The sequence below is a fragment of the Indicator indicator genome, chromosome 24 (genome assembly GCF_027791375.1).
Source record: "Indicator indicator isolate 239-I01 chromosome 24, UM_Iind_1.1, whole genome shotgun sequence".
Lineage (NCBI taxonomy): Eukaryota > Metazoa > Chordata > Aves > Piciformes > Indicatoridae > Indicator > Indicator indicator.
Window position 1 is genome coordinate 1,582,903 of NC_072033.1, and position 27,855 is coordinate 1,610,757.

The 27,855-nt window shown below is 49.4% G+C and overlaps 1 protein-coding gene across 2 annotated transcripts; it reads right to left on the reverse strand.

The window, feature by feature from the left end:
* Nucleotides 1–1,724: 1,724 nt before the first annotated feature.
* ERGIC3 (ERGIC and golgi 3) lies at nucleotides 1,725–25,911 on the reverse strand. Of its 2 annotated transcripts, XM_054391850.1 has the most exons (14): nucleotides 25,824–25,911; nucleotides 25,621–25,691; nucleotides 24,688–24,775; nucleotides 22,757–22,876; nucleotides 19,707–19,800; nucleotides 18,177–18,342; nucleotides 16,996–17,053; nucleotides 13,944–13,958; nucleotides 9,181–9,212; nucleotides 8,511–8,607; nucleotides 6,088–6,152; nucleotides 4,306–4,442; nucleotides 3,387–3,442; nucleotides 1,725–2,378 (listed from the first exon to the last, which is right to left on the reverse strand). In XM_054391850.1, exons 1-14 carry the CDS (start codon nucleotides 25,909–25,911, stop codon nucleotides 2,299–2,301), a joined length of 1,167 nt encoding a protein of 388 aa, XP_054247825.1. In that variant the 3' UTR covers nucleotides 1,725–2,298. The 2 variants fall into 2 exon arrangements, with proteins under 2 accessions (XP_054247825.1, XP_054247824.1); XM_054391849.1 differs by lacking the exon at nucleotides 13,944–13,958.
* Nucleotides 25,912–27,855: the final 1,944 nt, after the last annotated feature.

A 27,855-nucleotide genomic window follows, 5' to 3' on the forward strand; every position in this document is an offset into this window, starting at 1 on the left:
CACAGACCACAAGGGCACATTGCTGTCCCACAGAGAACTTACTGTCCACCAGCACTCCAAGGTCTTTCTCCACAGAGCTGCTTTGCAGCTGTACTGGTGCAGGAGGTTGTTCCTCCCCAGGTGTAGGACTCTACACCTCATGAGGTTCCCCTCTGCCCATCTCTGCAGCCTGTCCAGATCTCACTGAATGCCAGCACAGCCTGACAAGACGGCAGCCACCCCTTCCAGTTTGGTCACCAGCAAACCTGTGAAGTGTCCCCTCTGTCCCTTCATCCAGGTCATTGCTGAAGATATTGCACAAAACTGGACCCAGTACTGACCCCTGGGGAACAGCCCTGGCCACAGGCCTCCAGGTGGGCATGGGCCACTGATCACATCTCTCTGAGCACTGTTATTAATCCACCTCATGGTCCAACCACCCAACCCGCTGCTTTTGAGTTTGCCCACAGTGCTGACCCAGAGGATTTCTTACATCTCCTTGTTTCAGCTGTACTTTCACAAGCCCACTTTTTGCTCTAGGCTGAGGATTAAGCCACACCTCCAATTTCTTCTCAGCTGAAAAAAATGCTGGGATTTATACTCCCTGGTCTGTAGGTAAGTTCAACTAGATTAAAAAAAACCCAACCCACAAATCAAAGCTACTTGCAAACAAATGATAAAAGAGCTTCCTCTCATGGTTGGAGGCATGGGAGCCTTTCATAGAGAAGTCTTACAAGAGGCTCTTAGAGAGTCCAGCCCAGGGGTGGACACAGGAAATTGTTACTTCATTCCCAGAACGTCTGCATCTAACCTTTATAGGGGGGCAGCACAAGCTGCCTCTTCCCCCTTTTTCCCCTTTCCCTCTGTTTTCCTTCTGGATGCTGCTCCCTTATCTTGCTTTGCATGGGAGCTGGGCTTAGAGCAGCCTTGGCAGGAGCCTGAAGCTGGTGAGCTGCATCACAAGGGGTTGGTAATGGGGGAGTAGAGGCTTAGTAAGAAGGGGGTGGGGGGGAAGTACATCCAGGCCTGAATTTTTTGGCCTGGCTGGGAGAAGGCTCTGGTCTGATGGGGCTCTGTGTTAAACCCAGACTACACCTCTTGTGTATGTGATCTGCTTTGCACTGTGGCAGTGTAGTCTATGACCAGCACTTCCATTTAGACTTCCAATAATTTGCAGTCTTTCTATCCAATCCCCTGTGGAGTTTTGTTTAACTATGAGAGTAGTTTTAGACCCTGTCTTCCTCCACTCCTTAAATGAAGATACTTCCTCTCTGTATTAGCTGAACCTGTGCCTGTCACTCACTGTGCACTGCAGGACCAAGTGCTGGGACCAATCCAAAGCAAATCCAGAGCTGAGATTTAGGAATAAGGAGTCTGTTTTGCCTCAAAATGAAGCAGAAATTCACCATTTTTATTTCTCCTCAGGATTTTCCATTTTCTCCCACTAGATCTCCACCTACCAAGCACTTTACTCACTGGTGTAGATCATTAAAAAGACAAAAAAACCCATCATCATCATCTCTACCTACCTTGCTCCAATGCAGGTGTGGTTTTTAATTAGGGTTAAAGATGAATTCAAATAACTTAATTATTCCTTCAAATAACTTAAATATTCCTCCAAATGCTTTATCAAAAGACACAGAGGATGGATTTTTTTTTTAATTTCAAAATATAAACAGGAGGGGAAAGTGAAAAAACAAAAAGAAGCCACACAATTTAATTTAAAAATCAATTAAAAATCCACAAACACTTTTTTTGGTGAAATATCAGCTTGCACCTTTTGTTAAGAAGAGGAATCTGGAGCAACTGCAGTGCCCCACAGAACAGGAGCACAGCCCAGGGGCTGGGTCTCACCTCACTGCCCACAACAGCTGGAAGGGAAGTGCCTGGGATTGAGCACATTTAAGCCAGAGGTCTGGCACAGAGCACCCTCAGAAACACTTGAAAGAGGAATTAAACCAGCTAGATGGTGCTGCTAGAAAGCTTATGTGATGGCAGCTTCATTCCATTCTCGTGACAGTAGAATTCCTGCAGGCAAACAGAATGCATCACCTCCAGCTTTGCTGAAGGGCAGGGGGACAGAGCATGGACTGACACAAAAGGGATTCAGGGCAGGGTCTGCACAGCCAGAGGAGGTTGCTGATCTTCACAGCAGCAAGGTTCAAGCAGTTCCACCCACAAATGAATGCCAACCAAAGGGTGCTCAGGGTCATTCAGTAGTTCCAAACCTCTTGTGCACTCAGAAGGAAACTTGCATTTGGAAAATCCTCTTTAGTCCTCTCCTTGGAGTTATCCTGGCAGAGTGAAGGTGTTGCTTATTTATGTTGTCTTCCCAAGATCAATTTTCTTCTGGATGGCACGTGCTGAGTGATAGATTAAGGAGTCAATGAAGCCTGCAACTAAAAAGGGGAAAAAAAAAAAAACAGAGAGATGGATGAAGAGAGAACAAGGGGAAAGAAAACACAAACTCTTCTGTCAGGGAGAGGAATTCCAGCTCCCTGAGACAGAAAACAGCTCCTGCTGCTCAGAAGAATAAGTGCTTAGTCTCATCAGGATGGACAAAATTCAGTTTGCAGGAGAGAGGTGACCATGCTTCAGCAGAAAATGAGATCTCTTACAGAAGGACGAGACAGAGGCCCAGGCAGGGGTGGTGTTTGCTCCCCAGGAGCCAGCACTGGTCCCTGGCAGCCCAGAGCCAGCTGTGTGCTGAGCTGCAGCCAGAGCAGGGAGAGAGCAGCACAGGGAGGGGATTCTGCCCTCTGCTCTGCTCAGACCCTACCTGCAGCACTGCCTCCAGCTCTGGGGCCCCCAGCACAAGAAGGACCTGGAGCTGCTGGAGAGGCTCCAGAGGAGGCCACAGAGATGATCAGAGGGCTGCAGAAGGGGAGAGCCTGTGGGGCCAGGCTGGGAGACATGGGGCTGTTCAGCCTGGAGAAGAGAAGGCTCCAAGGAGACCTTAGAGCAGCCTTCCAGTACCTGAAGGAGCTCCAGGAGAGCTGGGGAGGGACTGTTCAGAAGAGCCTGTGGGGATAGGATGCAATGGTTTGAAACTGGGGCAATGGTTTGAAACTGGAGTAGGGGAGGATTTAGGTTGGACATCAGGAAGAATTTCTGCACAGTGAGGGTGGGGAGACGCTGGAGCAGGCTGCCCAGGGATGTGGTGGAGACCCCATCCCTGGAGACAATCCAAGTCAGAGTTGTTGGGGCCATAACAACCTGCTCTAGTTGGGGGTGCCCCTGCTGACTGCAGGGGGTTTGGACAAGATGACCTTTGAGGGTCCCAATGCAATCTGTGAATTTGTGACCTCATCTCTTCCCATCCAAGAGGGATTTGTTACCAGCCATAAAGACTGTAGAGAGAGCAAGATGGCAAATGGTTACATTTCAGAAAGAAAAAGGTGCAATACCTGTAAAGATGCCTCCAAGGATGGCACAAACTCCTGTGAGAAAGTGTGTGAAGGACCTAGAATGAGGAAAACAATTGGGACAGCTGGCATGAGTCAGATACCAATGTCAGAGAAGCAACAATTAAGAATTAAAGTGATTTATAATTACCAAACATTCATCACAGCACAACCCTGTGCATTCTAATGTGTCCAGAGAAGGGCCATGAGGAGGAGCAGAGGGCTGGAGCTGCTCTGCTGTGAGGACAGGCTGAGAGAGTTGGGGTTGTTCAGTCTGGAGAGGAGAAGGCTCCGAGGAGACCTTCTTGTGGCCTCCCAGTATCTGCAGGGGGCTACAAGAAAGCTGGGGAGGGATTTTTTTAGGGTGTGAGGGAGTGACAGGACTGGGTAGAACGGATCCAAGCTGGAGGAGGGGAGATTTAGATTAGACCTTAGGAAGAAGTTCTTCTCCATGAGGGTGGTAGGAGTCTGGAACAGGTCTCTATTTCCTGAGATGCAGCCTGAGCCTCCCCTGGGCAGCTTGGAACCATTGCCTCTGCTCCTGTCCCTTGCCACCAAGGAGCAGAGGCTGTCCCCTCCTCACCCCAACCTCCCTTCAGGGAGCTGCAGAGAGCAATGAGGTCTCCCTCAGCCTCCTCTTCTCCAGCCTCAACACCCCCAGCTCCCTCAGCCCCTCCTCATAGCCCTGGACAGGCTCCAGCCACTCAATGTCCTTCCTGCAGGGAGGGCCCAGAGCTGAACACAGCACTCGAGGTGTGGCCTCCCCAGTGCTGAGCACAGGGGGATGGGCACCTCCTGGCCCTGCTGCCCTCCCTGCTTCTAACCTAAGCAGATATTTGCACTGTCTCTAAGCCAGGATGGAATTTGAAGCATGAAAAATGACAAAATCAGTGGAGGGTGAAGGAAATAGATTGTTTCTTACCTGTGTTTCTCTGTCAGCTTCACCATCATGGGGGAGAGTTCATAGAGCACAAACACCCCAGGCAGACCCTGGTCTCCCAGCAGCCCGTTTGCTATCTTCTCATGGCGTGTGACTGAAAACTGGTTTGTCCTTACCACCTAGCAGGAAACAGACACAGCACATTCCTGCTCAACAAGGAAGAGGAAAGACACCAAAACATGACTTCAGTGAACCACATCCACCTAAGGGCACCTGGCAGTGGTTACAAAGGGTCGCACAGAGCACCTTTTCACTGCAGGCTGTCTCTCAAAGCCTCAGCTAGCCCAAGCAATGTGTGATGCATCAGACCCCAGGCTGCACTGTTCTGTCTGCTGCAGTCATGGCCCTCCTGACCTCAAGCCCAAGTCCATGTCATCCTCTACCAAAATGTAGTCCATCTAAGCATGCCTCAGGAGATGGCACACATGAGAAAAAAAGCCTTCTATATTCAAGAGTGATCCAAAAAGCAAAGAACACATTCAGGCAGAATAGATAAAGCTCATCTAGTTCCAACCCCCTGCCAGCAGCAGGGACACCTCCCACCAGTCCAAGCTGCTCGAGGCCTCATCCAGCCTGGCCTTGACACCTCCAGGGAGAGGGCATCCACAGCCTCCCTGAGCAACCTGTTCCAGTGTCTCTGCACCCTCACTGTAGAGAATTTCTTCCTCATCTCCAGTCTCAATCTGCCCTCCTCAAGCTTCAACCTATTCCCTCTCATCCTATCACCACAAGTCCTTGTCAAAAGTCCCTAAGTTTTCCTTCTTGTTCACTCAAAACCTCCTATGTTCTAGTTTGTATCTCTTGTCCCTTGTCCTATCATTGGGCACCACTGAAGAAAGCCCAGCCCCATCCTGATGATCTCCACCCTTTAGGTACTGATCAGCACTGACAAGATCCCTGTTCACTCTGCTCTTTTCCAGGCTAAAGAGCCTCAGGTCTGTCAGCCTCTCCTCATCAGAGATGTTTCACTCTCCTCCTCACTTTGCAGCCCATTAGACTCTCAAGTAGTTCCCTGCCCCTCATGAGCTGGGGAGCCCAGAACTGGACAAAACTCTCCAGGTGCAGCCTCACCAGGCCAGAGTAGAGGAGGAGGAGAATCTCCCTTGACCTGCTGGCCACACTCTTCTGAAGGCAGCTCAGGATTCCATTTGCCTTCTTGGCCATGAGGCCACATTACTGGCTCATGGTGAACTTGCTGTCCCCCAGCACTCCCAGGTCCTTCTCCACAGAGCTGCTTTCCAGCAGGTCACTCCTCACCTGTCCTGCTGCAGGAGGTTGTTCCTCCCCAAGTGCAGGACCCTACACTTGCCCTGGTTGAACTTCATGAGGCTGACCTCTGCCCAACCCCCCAGCCTGTGCAGGCCTCAGTGAATGGCAGCAGAGTCTCCTGATGTGTCAGCCAATCCCCAGCTCTGTGTCACCAGCAAACCTGCTCAGGGTCCACTCTGTCCCTTCATCCAAGCTGTTGATGAAGATGTTGAACAGGACTGGACCTGGTACTGACCCCTGGGGAACACCACTGGCCACAGGCCTCCAACTAGACCCTGCACTGAGCTCTGTCATTGCCAGCACTTTGACCTAGGTGGGATGGAGAACACTGAAATCTGCTTCAGCACTGCTGCAATGTTACAGGTAACAGCACACCACCTAAGCTGTTACTGGGGTGCTGATAAGCAGGAAGAGGTCAGAGAGAGTCAGGGTCAGAAAATGAGCAAATCTGAAGGCTTGCACTTGCCAAAGCAACAAGGGGAATAAGGTACTTACTTCACCATCTACTTTCATGTACACTGTGGGGACCACTTTGACAAAATACTGGAACATCATGGAAGCTGCAAGCAGAGGAAGAGGATTAGTAACTGGCAAAGAGCTGGAAAGATCAACTGACAGGTTAGTCAGACAGACTGCTTCTGCTCAGCTGGTCAGGGAACATCTCTAAACAGCTACTGGAGGCTTTCAGGGGCAGTAAAATTAATGTCTGACTTGAGCTTTCCTTTTGCCAAAGTGAACTTAGGTCCAACCACTGTCAGCATTTTGGCCTTAACTAAATGAAAAACCTTCCACAAACTGGGTAGAGTTTTACCAGTACAGCTTCTTCAGAATTCTGATTCTAGCACATGAAAACTTCTACAGTCCATGGCATAGCCCTAAGGAAACAATACCCAGCTCTGAACCAGGCTCCTCTATCAGCTTCAATGACCACTACAGTTTACTCCTGTAGAAGCATGGATTTTATAATTTCAGGAGATGAAAAGGAAGATTTGGATCAGTGGGGGTAAAAAAAAAAATAAACAGAACTCCTGCTGCTTTGGACCAGCCTGGTCCTGCAGTTCTCTCAAGGACAATGGAAGGCAGAAGCTGCCTTGAAAACCTCTTTTCTATGAAATTCCCTAGAGAAGAGTACTCCACTTCTCCAGAAGCAGTAATGCTCATCTGTAATGTCTCCAGCTGCTTTGACCTGCAATCTACTCATCTCCCCTCTCTTCCAGACCATGTCTTCAGTCCTTATTCCACAAGAGTTTGCCAACTGTTTCTCCAAGGCGCAGGATGGAAAGCTTCAATATCACAGAATGGTCCAGGCTGGAAGGGGCCACCAAAGCTCATCCAGTCCAACCCCCTGCACTCAGCAGGGACATCCTCCACTGGATCAGGTTGCCCAGAGCCCTGTCCAGTCTCACCTTGAGTATCTCTAGGGATGGAGCCTCAACCACCTCCCTGGGCAACCTGTTCCAGTGCTCCACCACCCTCCTGGTGCAGAACTTGTTCCTCACATCCAATCTCAATCTGCTCTGCTCTAGTTTGAAGCCATTGCCCCTGGTCCTGTCCCTGCAGGCCTTTGGGAGCAGTCCCTCTGCAGCCTTCTTGTAGCCTCCTTCAGGTACTGGAAGGTCACTATTAGGTGTCCCCAGAGCCTTCTCCTCTCCATGCTGAACACCCCCAGCTCCCTCAGCCTGTCCTCACAGCAGAGCTGCTCCAACCCCCTGAGCATTTTCATGGCCTCCTCTGGACTCCCTCCACCAGGTCCATGTCCTTCCTATATTGAAGGCTCCAGACCTGTACACAGTACTCCAGGTGAGGAAATGTTAGCAGCCAGCTCTGGGCCCCCTCTCAGAGTTTGTTACTCCATAGAGGACCTACAGCCCCATGCTGACAGCTTCTCATTGATCTCTACTTGATTTTAAGCACCATCCTCTGATCTGTGTACAAGAATTAAAACAGGATGGTGTCAAGGTTAAAAGAACAGTTTCACACAGGGTTAAGAATTGACTTCCTTCTCCAACTACCTGCAAAGACGAACTCTGCAGACCTTTAGCAGATGTAAGAAAACAACTCATCTCTGCAGTGACAAGGAAAGTGGTGTGGTCAGGATCCTCCATGCAAAATGCACAGAAGCAGCTTGTGTGGATAAACCAAGCAGTGTCCACACAGCTTGAGCAGCAGCAGCATGAGCTGAGAACTGCCTTTCCTTCTCAAGCCAGCAAAGTGGAGCTATCTAGAAAAGATCAGCAATATTTCAACTTCACTGCAGCTGTTGAGTTGTTACTGTTGGGTAGATGAAGGTCAGGCAAACATCCTGACTCTCCAGCACTATCAGTTAGGCCTTTTGTCTGTCCTGCATCTTTTGGTTCTCCTACTGCACACAGTAGCTGAGAGAAATCACAGGATCAGAGGATGTTAGGGGTTGGAAGGAATCTCTGGAGATCTTCCAGTCCAACTCCCTGCCACAGCAGAACCATAGAATCTAGCACAGCTCACACAGGAACACATCCAGATGGGTCCTGAAAGGCTCCACAGAAGGAGACTCCACAATCTCTCTGGGCAGCCTGGTCCAGCGCTCTGTGACTCTCACAGTGCAGAAGTTCCTCCTCATGTTGAGGTGGAACCTCTTGTGCTGGAGTTTACATCCACTGCCCCTTGTCCTATCCCAGGGTGCCATCATGTGCTGTACCTGCTGCTGTGGATCCAGCAACACTGAAAGGAGATCTTTCAGAGAGGTCACCTCATGCAAACCACCCTGGCAGGCTTGTGCCACATGGCTGGCAGCTGTTCCAGAGGGAGCACAAGGTGGAGTCCATGCTTTATGCAGTGCTGTCAGGGTTCTTATTAAGAACTGGGAACTTTGCTGCTCCTCTCCTCTAACCATGTACTAAAAACACTTACAAGGAGGTAGCTCTCAGCTGGCTTCTTACCTTGCTGTGCAGTGACGTCTGTGCCATCCAAAGGGTTGACAATGCCTGGATAATCCCTTCCAAAGGAGAGGTGTTTGATGTAGTGTGTCATGTTGATCTGAAATGAAAATGCTAACAGCTCAAAGCACTGCACAGCTCCCCAGGGGCAAGCAGCCTGCACTTCCTTATCTCTGTGTGCAGCTCAAACACAGAGAGGTCCTTCCCCACTCCGTGGGTCCTAAACTCCAAAGTGTGAGATTCCAAAAAGTGGAATTTCTCCTCTTCCTGCTGGAACCCCCCAGATCCCAACACCAATGCATGTTTCCCATTTACAGAACAGGATCCATTTCTCTCCCTATTGCAGGAGCACCCTGCTGTCAGCTGCCTCTGTATGGCTATGGCTATCAACTGCTTTCCTCCCAGCATAAGGTAAATTCCAACAGAAACATAAGCAGCTGTGAAATGTTCCCTTAGAAAACTGGGAAGCATGGATTAAGGAGCAAGGCAGCCTCAGGAAGAGGCTTGCAAGCAACAGGCAGATGTCCCAGAACAGACCTCAGAGCCCTGTGTGAAAAGCAAGTTCTGCTTGGACTCAATCTGGGATCAGTCCATTAGGACCTCAATGTGGCAAAGGGAAGGAAACCCAGAGGGAAAACAGCAGGAAGACTACAGCAGTCTTGGGAACACTTACATTATCGAGTCCAAAGCTCTGCAGATCATGAACTGTAACAGAAAAAAGAGAGTTTAAGGCTCTGGTCAGGCTGTGCTAACAAGCAAAGCTAATTAACTGATCCTGTCTTATAAGGGAGCTCTTCCTCAGTTCACTGCAATCTGAAGTGTCAAGAAAATTGACTGAGTTCCTCTCTTGCTTGCCATAGGGAGGTGACCACTGCCACAGTGAAGGAAAGAAACTTTAATTTGGGGTTACTTCAGATCAGATATTTCAGTCCTCACCTGAATGTATCCTTATCACAGGGCAGAACTGAGATCCCAGGGGCAAGCAAGGAAAACTCCACTGTTATCTCAGTCACCACCTGATACACCTAAGGGCCCTGAACACCATAAAACAGCAGCACAACAGACAGCAGCTAACAGCTGAGAGCAGCACTGCCTTAATGTCACCTGCAAGTGCCCTAAAGAAATGACATCACCTTCACAACCCTGACCATCACCTTCACAACCCTGACCATCACCTTCACAACCCTGAGCACTCTGCCTGTCAGCCTTTTTCCTGCTGCCTTGGAGGATACACAGGGACAGGAAAAGTTTCTGCAGGGATAGTGTGAGCAAGGTGTTTGCAAAGCACTGGTGGGGCCAAGGTGACTGTCACCAGTGCTAGGATCTGGGGAATCTGGGCTGCCCTCTCTCTGCTCTTACCAGGATGAGAGAAACTGGCAGTACCATGAGGTTCCAGGAGGGATCCGGTACAGATACAGGCAATGGATGTCTTTTGGTTGGCTTCTCCAATGACTTCATGCAATGCCCCCACCAGCATCAGTCTCAGGATGAAAGCACAATTTATGACTGGATTTCAGTACCCCTCCTGCCAGGTTTATCCCAGGCCACACAATCACCTTAAACAGTCAGAGGCTGTGGTGCCTTTACCAGGTAACCTCATGTGCTCAGGCAGCCAGACCTCACCTCCACCTTAGCAGAGAAAAACACTCTTCAAAATCCCTGGGCTATTATTTTAGGAGCTGATGGAGTCAGACCACCAAGTGCTGCTCCATTATTAAGCAAGATGAAGAATGCTGCTCCCTTGGAGGGTTTCTGATACACAGCCTAGCACAAGACAGGCTGCAGAGCTTAAGAGCTAATGGGATGTAGGCTCTCCTTGACAACATCTACTTAACATGAGCGTCCTGTGAACTCACTTTTTTTGTCATCTTTCAACAAAACACCACAAGCTTTACTCCTATTCATACAAAACCCTTACTAAACCCAAAGAGATACACATAAAACAGGGAAAAGGAAAAGCCAAGCCTAAACTTTGCTCCTCCTGATGCTCTGATCTAGGGAGAGGCTCTTGCCACAGTTAACACATTCAATGCTCAGAAACTAAGGCTCCAGTCACTGATTGAAGACAATGGTTCTGCATTGCCAAGAGCTCAGAGCTGCTTGCCTGCAGGTATTTCTGTTGCTCTCTGACAAGTGTGCAGATGTCTCATTGCCACTGTGAGGACAGTGGTTCATGTGCCTGTGGTGGCAACCAGATTAAAGAACTCAATTTGGCCTTAAAAAAGGGAAAAGAAGTGGAAATAGATGTGAAAAGGTGGGCAGGGAAAGGAAGGAAGGGAGATGTGGCCTCAGGATTATGCTGGGCTGTTCTCCTTAATGGTTACCTGCACCACTCTGTTTTATGTTGCAGACTGATTTGCACTTAAGTCAAAAGTGGCTTAGCTGCTAGGGCAGTGTCAAGTCCCACTGCCTTTGTACAGAACCCAACACACTAACCTTCAGTTAACAGCAAAGTCCCACAGAGATCCTGCATGGGAAGTGGCCCTGCTGCCAAAGGAATTAACCAGTCTTTGTCCCCCCATCTTCTGCTGATGGCTCATTCCTCCTGTCCCAGCCTCTGAAATGTCAGCATCACTTTACGTCAGCACAAGAAGCTCCAAAAGTCAATTCCACTGCACTGTTCAGGGAGGGACAGGGAATGCTCCTCCTGGTAGCTGTGCTCCTGGAGCCCTGTGCAAGGTTACTGCATCACTCAAGCTTTCTGCTTGCACTGTCACAGTCCTTGGCATGTCACCAGTAAGTTGCCAGCAGCACCAGTAAGGCTGGTAAACCTCATGGGAACAGTGCAGTGCCAGAGCAGTTCAAGGGCAGCACTTAAGAACAATCAGTCCTTACCTAACCTGCTACACAGAGAAAAACAGACTCAGAGAAGTGTTTGGGTTGGAAAAGCCTTCTGAGATCATTGAGCCCAACCATCAACCCAACACCACTATGGCCATCAAACCATGGCCCAAAGTGCCCTGGCCACATGGTGCTTGAACACCCCCAGGGATGGTGACTCCAGCACTGCCCTGGGCAGACCATTCCAATGTCTGAGAGCCCTTCCAGTGCAGAAATATTTCCTAATGTCCAGCCTGAGCCTGCCCTGGCACAGGGGACACCAAGGAGCAGAGGCTGCCCCCTCCCCACCCCAACTCCCTTCAGGGAGCTGTAGAGAGCAATGAGGTCTCCCTCAGCCTCCTCTTCTCCAGCCTGAACACCCCCAGCTCCCCTAGCTGCTCCCGGCAGGCCAGGTGCTCCAGGCCCTTCTCCAGCCTTGTTTTTATAAAACTCCTCTCCAAATGATTTGCAACCTGCAAGTTCTCTAACAGTTCGCAGACAGTCCTCGGATTTATTTCTCTCTGACAGATTTATTTCTCTCTAACAGTCCTCAGACTTATTTCTCTCTGAGGACTGTGCTAAGCACATGTGAACATACTATAGGCTGCAAATAAATCACAGAATCACGGAATTGTTTGGCTTGGAAAACCCTCTAAGGTCATCCAGCCCAGCCACCAACTCAACACCACCATGGCCACTAAACCATGGCCCCAAGTGTCCTGTCCACACATTTCTTGAACAACCCCAACTCTCCTGTCCCCACCAAACCTACTTCCACCTTTAGACAGAAGCAGGTGCTACAAAGACCCCCAAGCCAGCCCAAATCACACAAATTAATCCTTCAAGCACAGCAGCGTTTTTTCTCCTCTCTAGGAGGTGTAGCTCTTAGGCCATCTATGATGATGTCCTACCTTAACCTGATAACCTGCAGAGCCCCTAGGGCAGGTCATTGTATGTTATCTCCTCTGTCCATTAGCAAGCTCCTGCCCTTTAATGGAGAGCAGGATTAGATGGATGGGAAGGCATGGAGAGTGCTCTCCTCTGGGCAGCAGGAGCTAGGACATTCCCATCCCTGTTAGCACTGCATGAGGCAGCAGGATTTTGGTTACAACACCTGTATGCAATGGTCCCTGGCTCTGTGCAGCCAGAGCCTCCAAGATGGCACATGGAATGCCAATGCATGGCTTGCCACCTGAAGGCAGAGGACCTTCTGCCTTTTGTCTCACCATGGGTTGTGGAGTCTCCTGCTCTGGAGACATTCAAAACCCGCCTGGACCCTGCTCCTCTGTGACCTGCTCTAGGTGATCCTGCTCTGGCAGGGGGGTTGGACTGGATGATCTTTCGAGGTCCCTTCCAACCCCTATCATTCTGTGATTCATGTAGCCTCCTCCATCCTGGTGGTCTCAAAAAGCTCTTCACCAAGACGCACATTATCTCCTCTGTGCATGGATTTTCTGCAGGCAAGGAGCATTACCTTGGGAAGAGAACCTCCCACCTCCACTCCATGATCCAGCAAGGTTCCTTCCACTGCTTAACATAAACCAGGCTATTTACTCTGCTTAACCAGAATGAGGAATCAGATCTTAAGAGACTGTCAGTTAGGACCAGAGGCTGCTGTTCCTGAAGGACCCAAGACATTCCTTCCTTGCTGTCACTGCAGCCAATGCCCAGATAGGTAAAATAAAGAGATGGTTAAACCAACTTAAACCTGTCTGGTTTTATGCAACCTTGCTTTCTTCACTGTCTCAGTAACACAGTTGTAAAAACTTCTAAGAATTCTCTCCATCTTGCATTTCTGACCTGAACAGCCCCAAGGCCTCCTTAGACTCTGAAATTCAGCCCTTTCCCTGTAAAACAGGGTTCATAGGACTGGCAACAAACACATTAACACTGCATGAAACCCAAGACAGCTACCCAAGGTGAGCTGGGACACCAAGTTTCAAGCTTCAAACAATTTCACATTCAAGATAGGAATTTTCCTACCTTACAGGAGCACAGCAGCAGGAAGACAACGAGTGGCACTAGGACGCACTGTGAATGACTGAGGCAGGGAGCAAGCAACACAGAATGGTTGCAGCCAGGGGAGGGAGTGAGCAAAGCCAAGAGCCTGAGCAGTCCACTTTGCAACCTGTAATCACCATGATCACCCTTCAAAAACATCCAATGGCTCACAAAGCCTCAAGAAAGCCCCTGAGAGTTCTGAGATGAGCAGGCTTGGTGCATGAATTCCCAGCAGAAATTCTCTGGCCTGTTGTACAAACGAGATTAAGTTCTGAGACAATTGCCCCACATCTGACTTCAAAGGGCCAAAGACTCTCTACCATGTCACCACATCCTCCTCAATTACATTATCTGCATACAGCAATTAATAATCTGCAGCACTGAGATATGAAAAAACCACTTCAGACAAAGATTCTCAGCCTTTTCCACCTGGTGACCTCATTTACCACAGAAGGATGACCCAGGATGGCTCTCCTTTTAGCTTTTTCAAATCCCAGCCAGGGCCAACAGCTCCTCCCAAAGAAGATTTCTGGGCACAGAAATGCCATCAGTTCTGTAGGACAACAGTTCTTTGGGGAGAAAGAGGGGGGAAAAAAAGCATACAGCAACACTTACTCTCAACAGCATGCACTGCAAGAATGAGGAGGAGAGAAAAGAGAAAATATTCAGATCCTTACAATGCAAAGGCAGAGATTATTGTTCAGATAGACCAACATTTAAAACCAAAATGAGGAGGAGCAACAGCTTTTTGTGCCTGTGCTTTCCCCACCATGTAAAATGACTCCCCAGCTAGCCAGAGGACTGATCTGTGGGGATGAAGTCACTTAAAGAGTAATAGAGAAACAAAAATGCAGGAATTCATGACTAAAAGAAAAAAAAAAAGAATAGAGTGGCACATCCATGTGTTGAGTGCACCCTCAGTGAGTCTGCAGATGGCACCAAGCTGGGTGGCTGTGTCCATTTGCTGGAGGCTAGGGAAGCTTTACAGCAGGGTCTGGACAGGTGAGAGCCATGGACCAAGGCTCTTTGTGTGAAGCTCACAAGGCCAAGGGCCAGATCCTGCACCTGGGTCACAACAACCCCATGGGGAGCTGCAGACCTGGGGATGTGTGGTTGGAAAGCTGCAGCTGGGAGAAGGACCTGGGGGTGTTGGTTGGCAGGCACTGACCATGAGCCAGCAGTGCCCAGGGGGCCAAGAAGGCCAAAGGCATCCTGGCTGGCATCAGAAGCAGGGAGGGCAGCAGGGCCAGGAGGTGCCCATCCCCCTGTGCTCAGCACTGGGGAGGCCACACCTCGAGTGCTGTGCTCAGCTCTGGGCCCTCCCTGCAGGAAGGACATTGAGGGGCTGGAGCCTGTCCAGAGCAGGGCAGGGAGGCTGGAGAAGGGCCTGGAGCCCCTGGGCTAGAGGAGGGCTGAGGGAGCTGGGGGTGTTGAGGCTGGAGAAGAGGAGGCTGAGGGAGACCTCATTGCTCTCTGCAGCTCCCTGAAGGGAGGTTGGGGTGAGGAGGGGACAGCCTCTGCTCCTTGCTCTGCCAGGGGAGGTTCAGGCTGGATCTCAGGAAATATTTCTGCACTGGAAGGGCTCTCAGACATTGGCCCAGGCTGCCCAGGGCAGTGCTGGAGTCACCATCCCTGGGGGTGTTCAAGCAGCCTGTGGCCCTGGTGCTTAGGGACATGGTTCAGTGCTGGGTGAGGGTTGGACTGGATGAACTTGGAGGTCTCTTCCAACCAGATGTGTTCTGTCATGCTGTATGTTAGGTGAGCTCTACAGCAGCACACCAGGTAACAATGCTGCTTATCTTCAGATTCTTCTTCAGCCTTAAGGTAACAGAAATGTCATTGTAGGAGCAACAAAAGCTATTCAGAAGTGGACTCAAAGTTTCCACTCACAGCACTTTTAGCATTCAGAGCTGGGGTTTATGTTCTTAATCAGCCCTGTGCTTTTTTCATGACAGCTGATGTAACACATCAGGAGGCTGTGTTTGTTCATTCTGTTGCAAGATGCAAGCTGTCCTTGCCATGGATTTTGGCTGGTGCCACGAAAACACTGCCAAGGAAAAATTGGGAAAAAGGGGAAACCACATGTTACACAGAACTAGGAAAGCAAGGCTGATGTACATGGAATGAGCTCTGCAGCATGATTTACAGCACTGCCCACATCATGCTTAGCCTGGACCTTAGCCCTGGGTGCAGCGTGGTCCGTCCAGACAGCTGAACTGAAGGAGGTTCAGAGAAACACAGCAAGGGAGCTCAGAGGTCCAATGGTTTCCCAAGAGGATCAGCTGAGAAAGATGGGACTCTTCATCAGGGAAAAACCCAGCCTGCAGGCTGGCACAAGAAATGTCCATGACATCTTGAGGAGCAGGGGGAGAGCAGGCTGCAACCACTCCCTTCTTTCCAATAGAGGAACAAGGGCCAAGAGCTACAGCTAGTGGGAGCAAGCAAACTGAAGTACACTGCCCAGCTCTGGGGCCTCAGAGCAAGACAGACATGGACCTGTTGGAATGGGTCCAGAAGGGCCACAAAGATGATCAAAGGGCTGAAGCACCTCTCCTATGAAGACAAGAAGAGAGAGTTGGGATTGTTCAGCCTGGAGAAGGCTCCAAGGAGACCCTAGGGGAGAGACTTTTTAAGCAGGTCCTATAGCAACAGGACAAGGGGTGATGGTTTTGAACCACAAGAGGCTGATTCCTACTAGATATAAGACAGACATTTTTCACAATGAAGGTGGTGAAACATTGGCTCAGTTTGCCCAGAGAGGTGGTAGATGCAACCTGACCTAGCTGAAGATGTCCCTGTTCATTGCAAGAGGAGTTGGACTAGATGGCCTCTAATGATCCTTTCCAGCCCAAACTATTCTGTGATTCTATAAACTACAATTATTATCTTGACCACTGTGTATTTATACACACACACACATATATACCTGAGGAAGTCATCTGCAAGAGAACTTTTACTCTAAAATTTCTGAATTGCTTTAAAATTCTCCTGAGGTATTCTCTAAAACATCCTTTCCAGAGATACTGATATTCAAGTCCTGTACTGAACATCTTACTTGAGGTTGTTTTACAGTACAGCAGCAAAGTTCTGTAGAGCAAGTGAGACTGAGATTCTGCCCACAAACATTCTCCTCCAAGTTCTTCCACACCCATGTGGCAGCACCTCCAGAAAACACTTTTCTATTTGTTCATGATTACAGAATCACCATGGTTGAAAAAGACCTCTAAGATCATCGAGCCCAACCATTACCTAACTGCATCAGGGCCACTACTGTACCACATCCTTAAGCACCATATCTAGACAGCTTTTAAATCCCTCAAGGGATGGCAATTCAACCACTTCCCTGGGCAGCTTGTTCCAGCCTTTGAGAACCCTTTTGGTAAAGAAATTTTTCCTGATGTCCAACCTACACCTCCCCTTGTATAACTTGCTGCCATTTCCTCTTGTCCTATCAGTTGTGACTTGTGAGAAGAAACCAACCCCTACCTCTCTGCAACCTCCCTTCAGGATTGTTTTTGAGAGCTATAGGGTCTACACCCCTGTTACAAGACTAACCTGATGGCTCTGCACCCCTGCAGCAGTATGCTGTTGTTGTTATGGGTAGCAATGCAAAGATACTCTTGGAAGCTAAAGGTAACCAATAAGCAGGAAACCAAAAATACTTTACCATGCACATGAGACTGCTGGAAGCTTTTTCCTGGTGCAAAGTGGAAATTTCCAGCTACCTGCAGGAAACAGCAATCTTGTATTAAAAGGTTTGGATGTGTATAAATTCATTTTCACATTTCTGTTTCAACCAAATATGCACTAAGTAATAATTTTCAGAGGTGACAGTATCAGCAGATGGTGTTCTAAAAAAGGAATGAATTTCCCCTCTTCCTCCCAGGCAGTCCAGTGGAAAGCCATATTTCCATACTCATGTTGATAAGAACTGTTCTATGCAGATTATTGCAGTGGACATAAAAATGGGAAGAAGGAGGAATTAAACCTATTGGGAAGGAACTGATTGATGCTGCGGGAAATACCTAAAGGGATCAGAGAAAAGGAGTGGAGAAACCAAGTGACAGGCAAAGTGAGCAGGTGGAAAGAAAATCCTTAATGCAACACATGACAGTGATCCTTTATATGCAGCCATGAAGATGAGCTGCATGCATAAATAAGGCACTAAACCTATACCCAAAAATAACCCCAAGCCCCTAAACACTCCAGAAGACAAAGGCTGTTAACATTTCATCCTGAAATCTGCAAGAGATATGGATATTACATGCTAATCCTCACTGACACTCAGCAGCAATCAGACAGACTCTTGAATCACACACACAGATCTGAATGTCCCAAGCCCTTCCCAGGGCTGTGCAAACCTCTTCCTAATGTTACCTGCAGACAAGATGTGCAAAGTTCCAAGTGCATAACAATGGTCCCCAGGAATTTCCCCAGTGACACCAGCCCTTGGACCCTTGCTGGCAAGTTGCTGGTTAGTGTCATCTCTGCCATCCACTGATGCTCTCTGCTGAAGACCACAAGCACAGGTAGGAAAATCTAACCTCAAAGCTGCCTCTCCCTCCAGAATCCTTGGCAAAAAGACCCTCTAGCTAGACAGTAGGAAAGGCTAGAGTTCTACAGCTGCCATACTTCCTACCAGCCCACACAATGAAACAGAGGACCAGCCCCTTCCCACCTGTTTTATTGGCTCTCCTACTGAACCCCTGCAGAGGCTCAGGTACTTTGCTGAGGTTCTTAGATTGCAGTGCTGTGAAAATCTAAACCTGGAAAAGGAGAGGAACGCCCCAACTGCCTTTTCAGTCATCACCATCATGCAGCAGGTTCACAGCAGAACTCTTCTCTCACCTTGTTGACCTCTAGGAAACCATACACTTGGCAGCCCTCGTTCTTCTGCTCTTGCATTTTCTGGCTGAAGCCTTCCCTCTTGCACTGCTCTATGCTATCTGGGTTCTTGAAGGCCCAGCCTCGCCGCCTGTATGCTTCTCTGACATCATCACAAGTGTTACAGCACCTGCAAAAGCACAAGCACCGTAGAATAGAATCATAGAATCGTTAGGGTTGGAAGGGACCTCAAGGATTATCTATTTCCAACCCCCCTGCCATGGACAGGGACACCTCACCATCAGGTTGCTCACAGCTACATCCAGCCTGGCTGCACAAACCTCAAGGGATGAGGCTTCCACCACCTCCCTGGGCAAGCTGTTCCAGTGTCTCCCCACCCTCACTGTGTAAAACTTCTTCCTAAACCATCTTACCATACAACACCTGCAAAAGCACAAGCACCATCTTACCACGGTTAGCACTACACAGAGATGCTCCAGCTCAGGATCTGAACCCTTGCTGGATCTCTCTTCAACAAAGCAATAAAGCAAATATCAGGGACTGCACCTTGAAAGGTGGTTTAACACTCCTGAAGGAGTCTGGGCTTCTTGATGTAGTGTTTGAGACTCTGGCATGAAGATGCAAGGTGTGTGAATGCAGTGCTTATGTCTGAAGAAGGCTTTGTCTGTTTAGACAGCCAAGGTGCTGGCTGGCAAAAAAACCTGCTACCTAAGTGGCCCAGAGCTCTGAGCAGTTTGGAACTTCCATGTGGGAACAAAGCATCTGCCAGTTTCTGTTCCTCTTTTCCTCTGTTTTTAGGAACTGTCAACCTTGGAAGGAGGGTTAATGTCATATTTTCTTCATCACTTGTATACCTTTGGATAACATCTTGGTCACTGGGAAAAAAACCCTACAGTTTTGTTTCTTGGTTCCAAGTTTTGTTGGACCGAACCAAAAGCTGAAGGCTGCAATCATGAATCCCTCAAGATGGAAACAGCTCTGGGGTAGGATGCAACTCGACAGATGGGAAAAACCAAGTTACTCCAGAGCCAGTAACAGTTAAGAATAGTCCAGAATGTTGAGGACTATCATGGATCCATTCTTACAGGGATTTGCAGGTAGGACTGAGAAACATTAAATGGCACTTAGGTTTTTGTGGGTGATAAATGTCAGGGCTTTCCTCCACTAAGGATGCAAAGCCTGCAGCAGAAAAAAGGTGGCAAAGCCATAACCAGGATTCATTCCAAGACAGCTCACATAATGGTGAACACCAGAAAATATTCCCTTTGCTAAGATACAATCCTTGTGCAAAGGTAGTGCAGGCTGCAGTGCCTTGAAACAGGGCTGTATCCAAACCAGACAATCTACCTCTGCACGTTCTTAACCATGAGTGCAGCTCCCAAAAGTATACCAAAACCACAACATTTCTCATCATCTTCTGAGTATGTGCCCAAGGGAACTTCAGACCTTCGTAAATAACTTGAAAAACCATGCATGCAACAGAAGTGTGTGAATTCAAGGGCTAAGAAGACATGAAAGGTGTGCAAAGGTTACCGGATATCCTCCGACTCTGCCCCGTAACAGCTCTCGCAGCGCTCAGCATCCAAAGAACTTGGATCAAATACTTTTTCTTCTTCTTTGCCCAGTTCTACAACAAAAGAGGATTCAAAGGAATGAGGCAATGTCTAGAAACACATCTTGCACTCCTGCACTGTTCTACACACAAGAAGTGTCCTACACACTAACACAATTCTGCTTGGGAGGCTGCACACCTTGCACACAAAGCTCACCTGAGAGGGTATGCAGAGCTGCCGAGGTGTGAAGGCCAAGAAGCAGAGTAGTCCATGTCCTCTTATGAGCACCCTCCATGGAAAGGATTGACCATCTGTAAGCCTTGCTGGAGTGCTGACCAGGTGTTAAAGGCTTTTTTAAAAACAGCCTGAAGTAGCCCCAGTCAGTAAACTGCAACTGACTGATATAGGACCTGCTACATCCACATGGCTGAGGCCCTGTTCCTGGAGACGTTCAAAATCAGACTCAACGTGGCCCTGGGCAGCCTGATCTAGTAGGAGGTGTTCCTGCTGACTGCAGAGGGGTTGGACAAGATGACCTGAGGGTCCCTTCCAATGCAATCTGTTAATCTGTGACCATATTCCCTACATGTGTTAGGACAGGACTATGCACTCCACACTGCTGACTGCAGATGGCTGCTGTTTGAAGTCCTCTTTGAATAGCAGGTCCTGTATCAGTCAATTGCAGTTTACTGATCTGAGTCTACTTTAGACTGTTTCAGAGAAGCCTTTACACAAGTTACACCTGGTCAGCACTCCAGCAAGGCTTACAGGTAGCCAATCCTTCCCATGGAGGGTGTTCTTCAGAGGACAGGGGCTACCCTGCTTCTTGGTCTTCACACCTCAGCAGGCTCTGTGTACCCTTTCAGGTGGGCTTTGAGTGCAAGGTGCATAGCTTTGAAACAAGGTCAGAGTGGGAGGCTCTCAAGTGGGAAACTGACAACCAGTCCTCCAGGATAAGAAGCTGACAAGGCACACACTCATCAGTGCTCATTAGAAATTGCCAAGAAACTTCTGCCTCCTTCCTAACTTAACAATTCTGCCAATGTCTTTGCCACGTGAGTGCTGAATGTGTAGCCACAGTACATAGTACAGCTGGGGCATGAACTCACAGAGCTACAGCACATGAAACTGGAAAACTGTCCATGTTCAAAGGAAGGGGATGGTAAGAACCATCAATAAAGAATGCAACCATTTATTGTCATTCACTGGAAATGAGTGGGAAAACATCTGAGCACAGAATGTAGCCTAGCACAGAAATCATTAAGCTATTAACTCTTCTAATGATAAGGAAAATTCTTTAGACACTGCTTCATAACAGCTGGGTGTTAAATTTAAGGTCAATACTGCTATAGCTGCCACCTGAACAACTGGCTCAGCATCAATCTCACTAACAGAAACTGATTAGCAGAGTTTAATGAAGACTGGTGACACTGCTGACCTCACTTGCAACACAGGTGATGGAAACTGAGTGAGCTGTGTGCTTTATCCAGACTATCCAGCAGGATGACTACTTGTTGCATGCAGTGCGTCTATCTCCTTAAAGAAGCCTCTTCTAGGCAAGACAGTTTGCTCCCTTCAGGTTTCTCTTCCCCTCCACTGACAGATTTCATATACAGCTTGGGTGGGAAGGGACCTCAGAGATCATCTACTCCAACTCTCCTGCCATGGGCAGGGACACCTCTCAACTAGACTTGGCTGCACAAGGCCTCATCCAATCTGCCCTTGAACACCTCCAAGAAGGAAGCATCCACAACCTTCCTGGGCAACCAATTCCATAGTCTCACCACCTTTGTACTGAAGAATTTCTTCCTCAGCTCCAGTCTAACCCTGCTCTCCCTCAGCTTCAAACCATTCCCCCTTGGCCTGTCTCTAGACAGTCACGAAGTCCCTCTGCAGCCTTCCTGCAGGATCCCTTCAGGTATTGGAAGGCAGCTCTGAGGTCCCCTCCAGGTCTTCTCCAGGTTGAACAACCTCAGCTTCCTCAGCCTATCCTCATAGCAGAAGCTTTCCAGCCCTTCAGTCATTCTTGTGGCTCTCCATTGGACTCACTCCAACAGTTCTGTGTCCCTCTAATGATGGGGACACCAGAACTGGATGTAGTATTTGAAGTGCATTGATTCTAGAAGTCAGAGCAACCAGTTCAGACAGAGTAAGCCCAATGGATATTGGAAATACAAGCAAGACAGGAGGCCTGTATGTGTTACCAGAGACTAACATCTGGAAAAGTTGGGTTGGTCTCCAGCTATTGCATTTGTAAGGCCACAGCCTCTGCATACAATTTCAAGAACAGGAAAAAATCAACTCCATGTGATAGAAATCAAAAAATTCAGTTCATGCTGATACATGGAACTGCAAGCACCATCTTCCAGAAAAGGTAGTAAGAAGCTAGTATTTTGGAATGGAAAGTCAGGACACAACCACTGTTAGACTGCAACACTGCCAGAATCACCTCTGGCTTGTATCAAAGTACAGCAACCACTTATAACATGTGAAAAATGTACAGAAGAGGCTGCTGTAGCAAAGGATCCCTCATTACAATTTGTAATCAATAAATCAATTAAAATAGAGATAACAGGCATGCATAAAAATAGACAAAGTAAATGTAGGAAGGTGCAAGTTTAGGCTTAAAGACCAAGTCATTGGAGCCTTCTCTGGAGGCTCTTCCCTCCAGCCAGGCTGCCCTATTTGTCAGCTTACTGTGACATAAAGATGCAACCAATTTCAAGTTTTGCCAGAGTAGCTGCTTGACTTCTAGTCACAAAAGACCATGAACTCAGAAGCTTCTTTATTCCTGAAATGCATCCAGGAATCTTTGCTGTAATTTGAGTCAGACCAGACAAAGGTTTGCCTCACAGAAGCAGCCAGTTTGATCTGCCAGTTTAATAGATTTGAGTGATGTAAACTCTACAAGAGTTTGTGGTGTCTGAATGATCTTCACCTGTCAAAAGTTCCTGTGAATCTCAAAGCAGGCATAAAGTGATAGAAAGGCTATGAGAGCATCCATCCAAGAAAGGCAGAGGAGCATCTTACCATGTCTCTCAGCCTCTGGAGTCACACGATTGCCAGCTTTATCCAAGCGCTGCTTAAACAGATTGTGCTCTACATCTAATTGCTGCTCTCCTGCTACATCCATGGCATCAATGCTGAGATCTGAAAACAGCAAAGAAAAGGCTCTATAAACCCACAGGATCAAAGGATGTGAGGGATTGGAAGGGACCTCTGGAGATCTTCCAGTCCAACCGCCTGCCAGAGCAGGAGCACAGAATCCAGCACAGGTCACACAGGAACACATCCAGACAGGGCTGCAAAGGCTCCACAGAAGGAGACTCCACAAACTCTCTGGGCAGCCTGCTCCAGGGCTCTTACAGTGCAGAAGTTCCTTCTCACATTGAGCTGGAACCTCCTGTGGAGTTTCCATCCATCACCCCTTGTCCTATCCCAGGACATAAGTGAGCAGAGCCTGTCCCTGTCCCCTCCTTCCTGACCCTCAGCTCTCAGATATTGATAGGCATTGATCAGATCCCCTTTCAGTCATCTTCTCTCCAGACTAAACAGCCTCAGGGCTCTCAGCCTCTCCCTCTCAGGAGGTGCTCCAGTTCCTTCAGCATCCTTGTAGCCCTCTGTTGGACTCTCTCAAGTAGATCCCTGTCCCTCTTGAACTGGGGAGCCCAGACCTGGATGCAATATTCCAGGTGGGGCCTCAGCAGGGCAGAGCAGGACCCACATTTGTTATGGCCTGGGCAGGCTTGAGAATTCATTCCACCAGGGAATATACAGAATACAGTGAGGAGGGTAAGAACATGCCAAATGGAAGAGTGTGCATGGCTTGGGCCAGGTGATATACAGGGAATAAAACACACGTTGCAGCACCCTGAATGACCTTTCCAAAGGCAGGATTTGCTTGGGTGTGAAAGAAACACATTTCCAGATGCCACAGAAAGCATCAGCCCTGAAAGGATAACACTTGAGGCAAAACACCAAACCAAACCCCTCAAGGCTCATTGCCATTTTCAGGAGTTAAGCTTAAAATTGGTTGAAAATTGCCTCCTACCTGTACCCCTTCCTCATCCTTCCCCTTCTACTTCAACACATTTACTTGTGGTCTCTTTTCACAGAAGGTCTGTGGTCTCTGCCTTGTGTCAAAGCACCAGGATGCACTTGCTGGCTACCTGCTCTTTTAAAACACTTGTTGACAGCTTCTCTGCAGAGAGAAGCAGAGGCTTCCAGTCTCTTTGGCCTTCCTGCACCCTTTTTAATGCAAAGCAGGCAAAGCCCACTAATATCTTGGGGTAAGAAGGAAGTTGGACTTGCTACATTTAAGAGCCCAAAGCATTACCCAAAGGAATTACCACAACAGGAAGCAGGGAAGATTAATGGACAGTTGAATAACATGCAGAGCAATAATCCCCAGTGCAAAATGTCTGTCTCTTTACCCTGCAACTTTGTTTTGAATTTAAGATGTAATCACTTTTATTAATACTCATTCCAGTTTTAAAAATTCTGGAGAAAGGTTATGAGGTGGCAATAGCATTACAGCCAGAACTGAAGTACAAGAATCATGGAAAAGTTCTGCCTCATTGAGTAATTTCCCAAGGTGACTGTGAAGCTTTTCAACAAGGCAGTCAAACCTTGAGTCCAGAGCAAACTCTGTGCCAGGTTTTTCAGTGTTACTGAGCTCTGTGACCAAATTCAACACCACACTGAAGTGGAAGTGGGTTTATACCTTAGCCTCACTGCAAATCTAGACAAACAAAACTGCCTGATGGGAAGCACCTAGCTGGTTTAAGCGCCCAGCAGGCCCAGCTGGAATCAATGCAATGGGAAGCACAAAGGATCACAAAGTCCTGCCTGCCTGTAGCCTGAGCAGAAGTGCAGCACTTGGAAGGCACACTGAGCCTCTCACTCAGGCAGGCCCTTAGCAAGGATGACAGTTATCCCCAACATTCAAAAGTCTGACTCACAAGCACAAGGCATATGCGGAAAAATAACATCCAGATTGATCTTCAGTTTATCTCCCCTTGATTTGTCAACATACAACTCTGGATGAACCTAGGAACAAAGAAAAAGCAGAAATAATACAAAAAAAAGAGTTCCATCTCCCTTGGAAGCAAAGCAAAAGCCCTCTTTTGCCTCAACTGTCCTGGGCTCAGGAGCTGATTATTAAAATGCATCATTTGTGAGACACCTGAGCTACAGCCTCCCACACCTTCCATGGCAGCTAAGTGCTTAGCATTTGTAATGCTATTAAAAATACAATAATTCATAGATTCATAGATTCATAGAAGGGTTTGGGTTAGAAGGAACCTTAAAGATCATCTCTTTGCAACCCTCCTGCCATGGGCAAGGACACCTCCTGCAAGTGCAGGTTGCTCAAGGTCTCACCCAACCTGGCCTTGAACACCTCCACGGAGGGGGCATCAACAACCTCCCTGGGCAACCTGTGCCAGTGTCTCACCATCCCCACAGGAAAGATCTTCTTCCCCATCTGCACTCAGAATCTGCCCTCCTCAAGCTTCCAGCAATTCGAGAATCTTAGAACTTGAAGTGGGGCCGAGGGTTCCCTCGCTTGCTTTTCTTTGTATTGCCTGTCCGCAGGCAGCGGAGGCAGCAAGCGGAGCCTTTGGGTCTCCTCCCGCAGCACACAGCCTTACGGACGGGCACAAGGCCACCGCGGGGCCAAGAGGATCTCGGGGCAGGGCAGTCCGCTCCGCCGGCAAGAGAACAACCCTCAGCAGGTCCGTGGCGTGAGAAGCTGCTGCTGTGGGTAGCCCGGAGGCGGCAGCAGCGGCTTGGCGGGGCGACAGGGCACGGCAGACCGTCCGAGGCCGCCGGGGCGCCTCTCTACCGTGGCAGCGCGAGGCCGGGCAACCCCCGGCGCCACCGCGGCTACTCACCTCCTTGGTGAGGTAGTACTGCAGCTCCGAGAAGAAAAGCAGCACCATGAGGAGCCCGCTGACAACCGTCACTGCCGGGGGAGACGAGAACCGCCGTCAGCCATGGCAGTCGCGCTCGGGCCCGCCCGCCTCCCGCCATTCCGCAACGTCCCCACTAGCCACGGGCCCGCCGGACTCCGGCTGCCCTCCGGCCACCTGCTCACCGAGCGCTCCCCCGCACGTCTTGACCCGAAAGTCTTCCAGGGTCTTGGGGAAGGCATCGAACCGCTTCAGCCGCCACAGCGACTCCATGGCGCCGTGCGGCCCCAAAACCAACGCTGCTTCCGGTGCCCGGCCCGGCCCCTTTCCCCGGCTCCGCCACAACCCCGAGCAGTCGAGAGTGTTGCGGGGTTAGGGAACTCGAACTGCTCCCTGATTGAAAACGGGAACCCAAAGCCGTAGTAGGGTTGCTGTGCTGCAGAGCCAGCTCGCCAAGCAGCTGCGCTAAATTTATAGGTTGCACTTGATGATCTCTGAGGTCTTTTCGAACCTGGTTTATTCTGTGAACTACAACCCAGATGCTAACAACTGTTCCTGTATTTATCTAGTGCTTGAGTAAAGGCTCCACAGCTCAGGGTTTTCATTCCTTCTTGCCCAGCACGTGGTCTTTCCCTGAGAAGGGAATGAACTGGCTTGCAAGCTTCCTCCTGGAGCAAGGAAAGAGGGAAAGGAGGTTGTTAGCTCTCTGCTCACTGCCTGTGCATGAGGGCAGCTGAGCCACTGATACAAAGAAGGCTGAACCATGTTGACTGCAAACATCCAGTGCTAGGCACTAGAGTCACCTAAAGGGGCCTGCAGTGCAGCTCTCCAGAGGAACCAGCCAGGCCCTGCCCCATCCTGCCCTGTGCCCTCATGGGCCTCTGCTCACTGCCATGGGGCCCAGCCCAGAGCCCTGCCCTGCCCTGCTGCCCCTGCCAGTGTGGTGCCTGCCTGCCTGCCTGCTGGGCAGCTGTTTGATGTGAGGGTGCAAGCTGGGATCTCACAGCTGATTCTGGGCCCATGCTGGAAGCCTTCTGCTTCTCCTTGGCCCCTCCTCTTCAGCCAGCTGGTGCTGCTGTGGCTCCTCCTGCCTCTGAGCTGGACTCACTCAAAGGGCAAAGCAAACCGTTAGCCCCTGGCAAGGGTGGCAGAGATGGCAGCAGAAGGCAGCACAGTGCGGTGCTTCCAGCTGCCTTGCTCCCGGGGGACTGGCCAGCAGCACCTATCCTGACTCCCTTTTCCCAGGGGAAGACCTGGGAAGGGGTTGGGCACTCTGCCAGGGAGGGTCAGAGTGGTGTGCACTGGCCCCAGCTGCCCAGGGGAATGCTCTGGGCTCAGCTGCCTGCTGCAGGCCCTGATGCCTCCTTCTGCTAGGCTGAGGCCCACCAGAAGGTCCTGCCTGAACCTCCTGCCTGAACGTCCTGTCTGCTCCTGCAGCCAGGGCAGGCCTTGCTTGGCTGTGCCTTTCCTCGCTCCTGGGAACCAGTCCCCACAGCTCCAATGAACCTGGAGGCAAAGGCAGGGACGTGGCTGTTGGCCCCAGGAGCAGCCCCTGGCCCAGCAGAGCTGGGGGTTGCCAAGTGGCTCAGCTGTGGCTTGGGCTTTGTCCTGATGGGCACTGGAGGTGCCACAGCCCCGGGACACGCTGGTGTGGTAGTGTAGAGCGAGAGAGATTTGCTCTTTTATCTCTTCCAAAAGGGGCAAGAGAAAACTGCTCACACTCAGGATTGGATCATATTGGAAAGCCCAATGGAAAGGCTCTTTACAAAGGACAGTGCTGCAGTGGTACAGTGCAAAGCAAAGCAAAGCAAACGCAAAGAAATCCATAGGAGTTGCCATGTACCCACATCTCGTATTTGAAAGGCAGTGCTGAGCCCAGCCTGGCCTTAGGGTTACACTTGGGTTGCTGAGCCCTAAGAAATGGCTCCCTTACTTGGAGGAAGCATGAGCATCCCAAGGGCTGGGTGCATGCAGTTGTTTACAGGAAGGGGGAACTTGCCCAAACATGTTGGGACAAGTTGTACAGTATTTGGGGCATAATTCTGGGCATATGGTACCTTCACCACAACAGCTCCCTGCTAGCAAGGAGAGCCTGAGGCACTCCCTACAGCCAGGACCTGAATCATTGCATCCTCCTGGGGAGCTCTGTCTGGGTACCCACCTCCATTTTGGCTGGCATCAGAAGTATGATCCTCTTCTGCCAGGTTCACACCACAG

Excerpts from the sequence above, each read along its gene's own strand:
- ERGIC3 (XM_054391850.1), bottom strand. The coding sequence starts at position 25,911 with ATGGAGTCGCTGTGGCGGCTGAAGCGGTTCGATGCCTTCCCCAAGACC. Across the intron at positions 3,443-4,305 it reads AAGCTGACAGAGAAACACAG|GTCCTTCACACACTTTCTCA; the intron begins GTAAGAAACAAT and ends TCCTCATTCTAG. Across the intron at positions 2,379-3,386 it reads CCTTGGAGGCATCTTTACAG|TTGCAGGCTTCATTGACTCC; the intron begins GTATTGCACCTT and ends TCCCCTTTTTAG.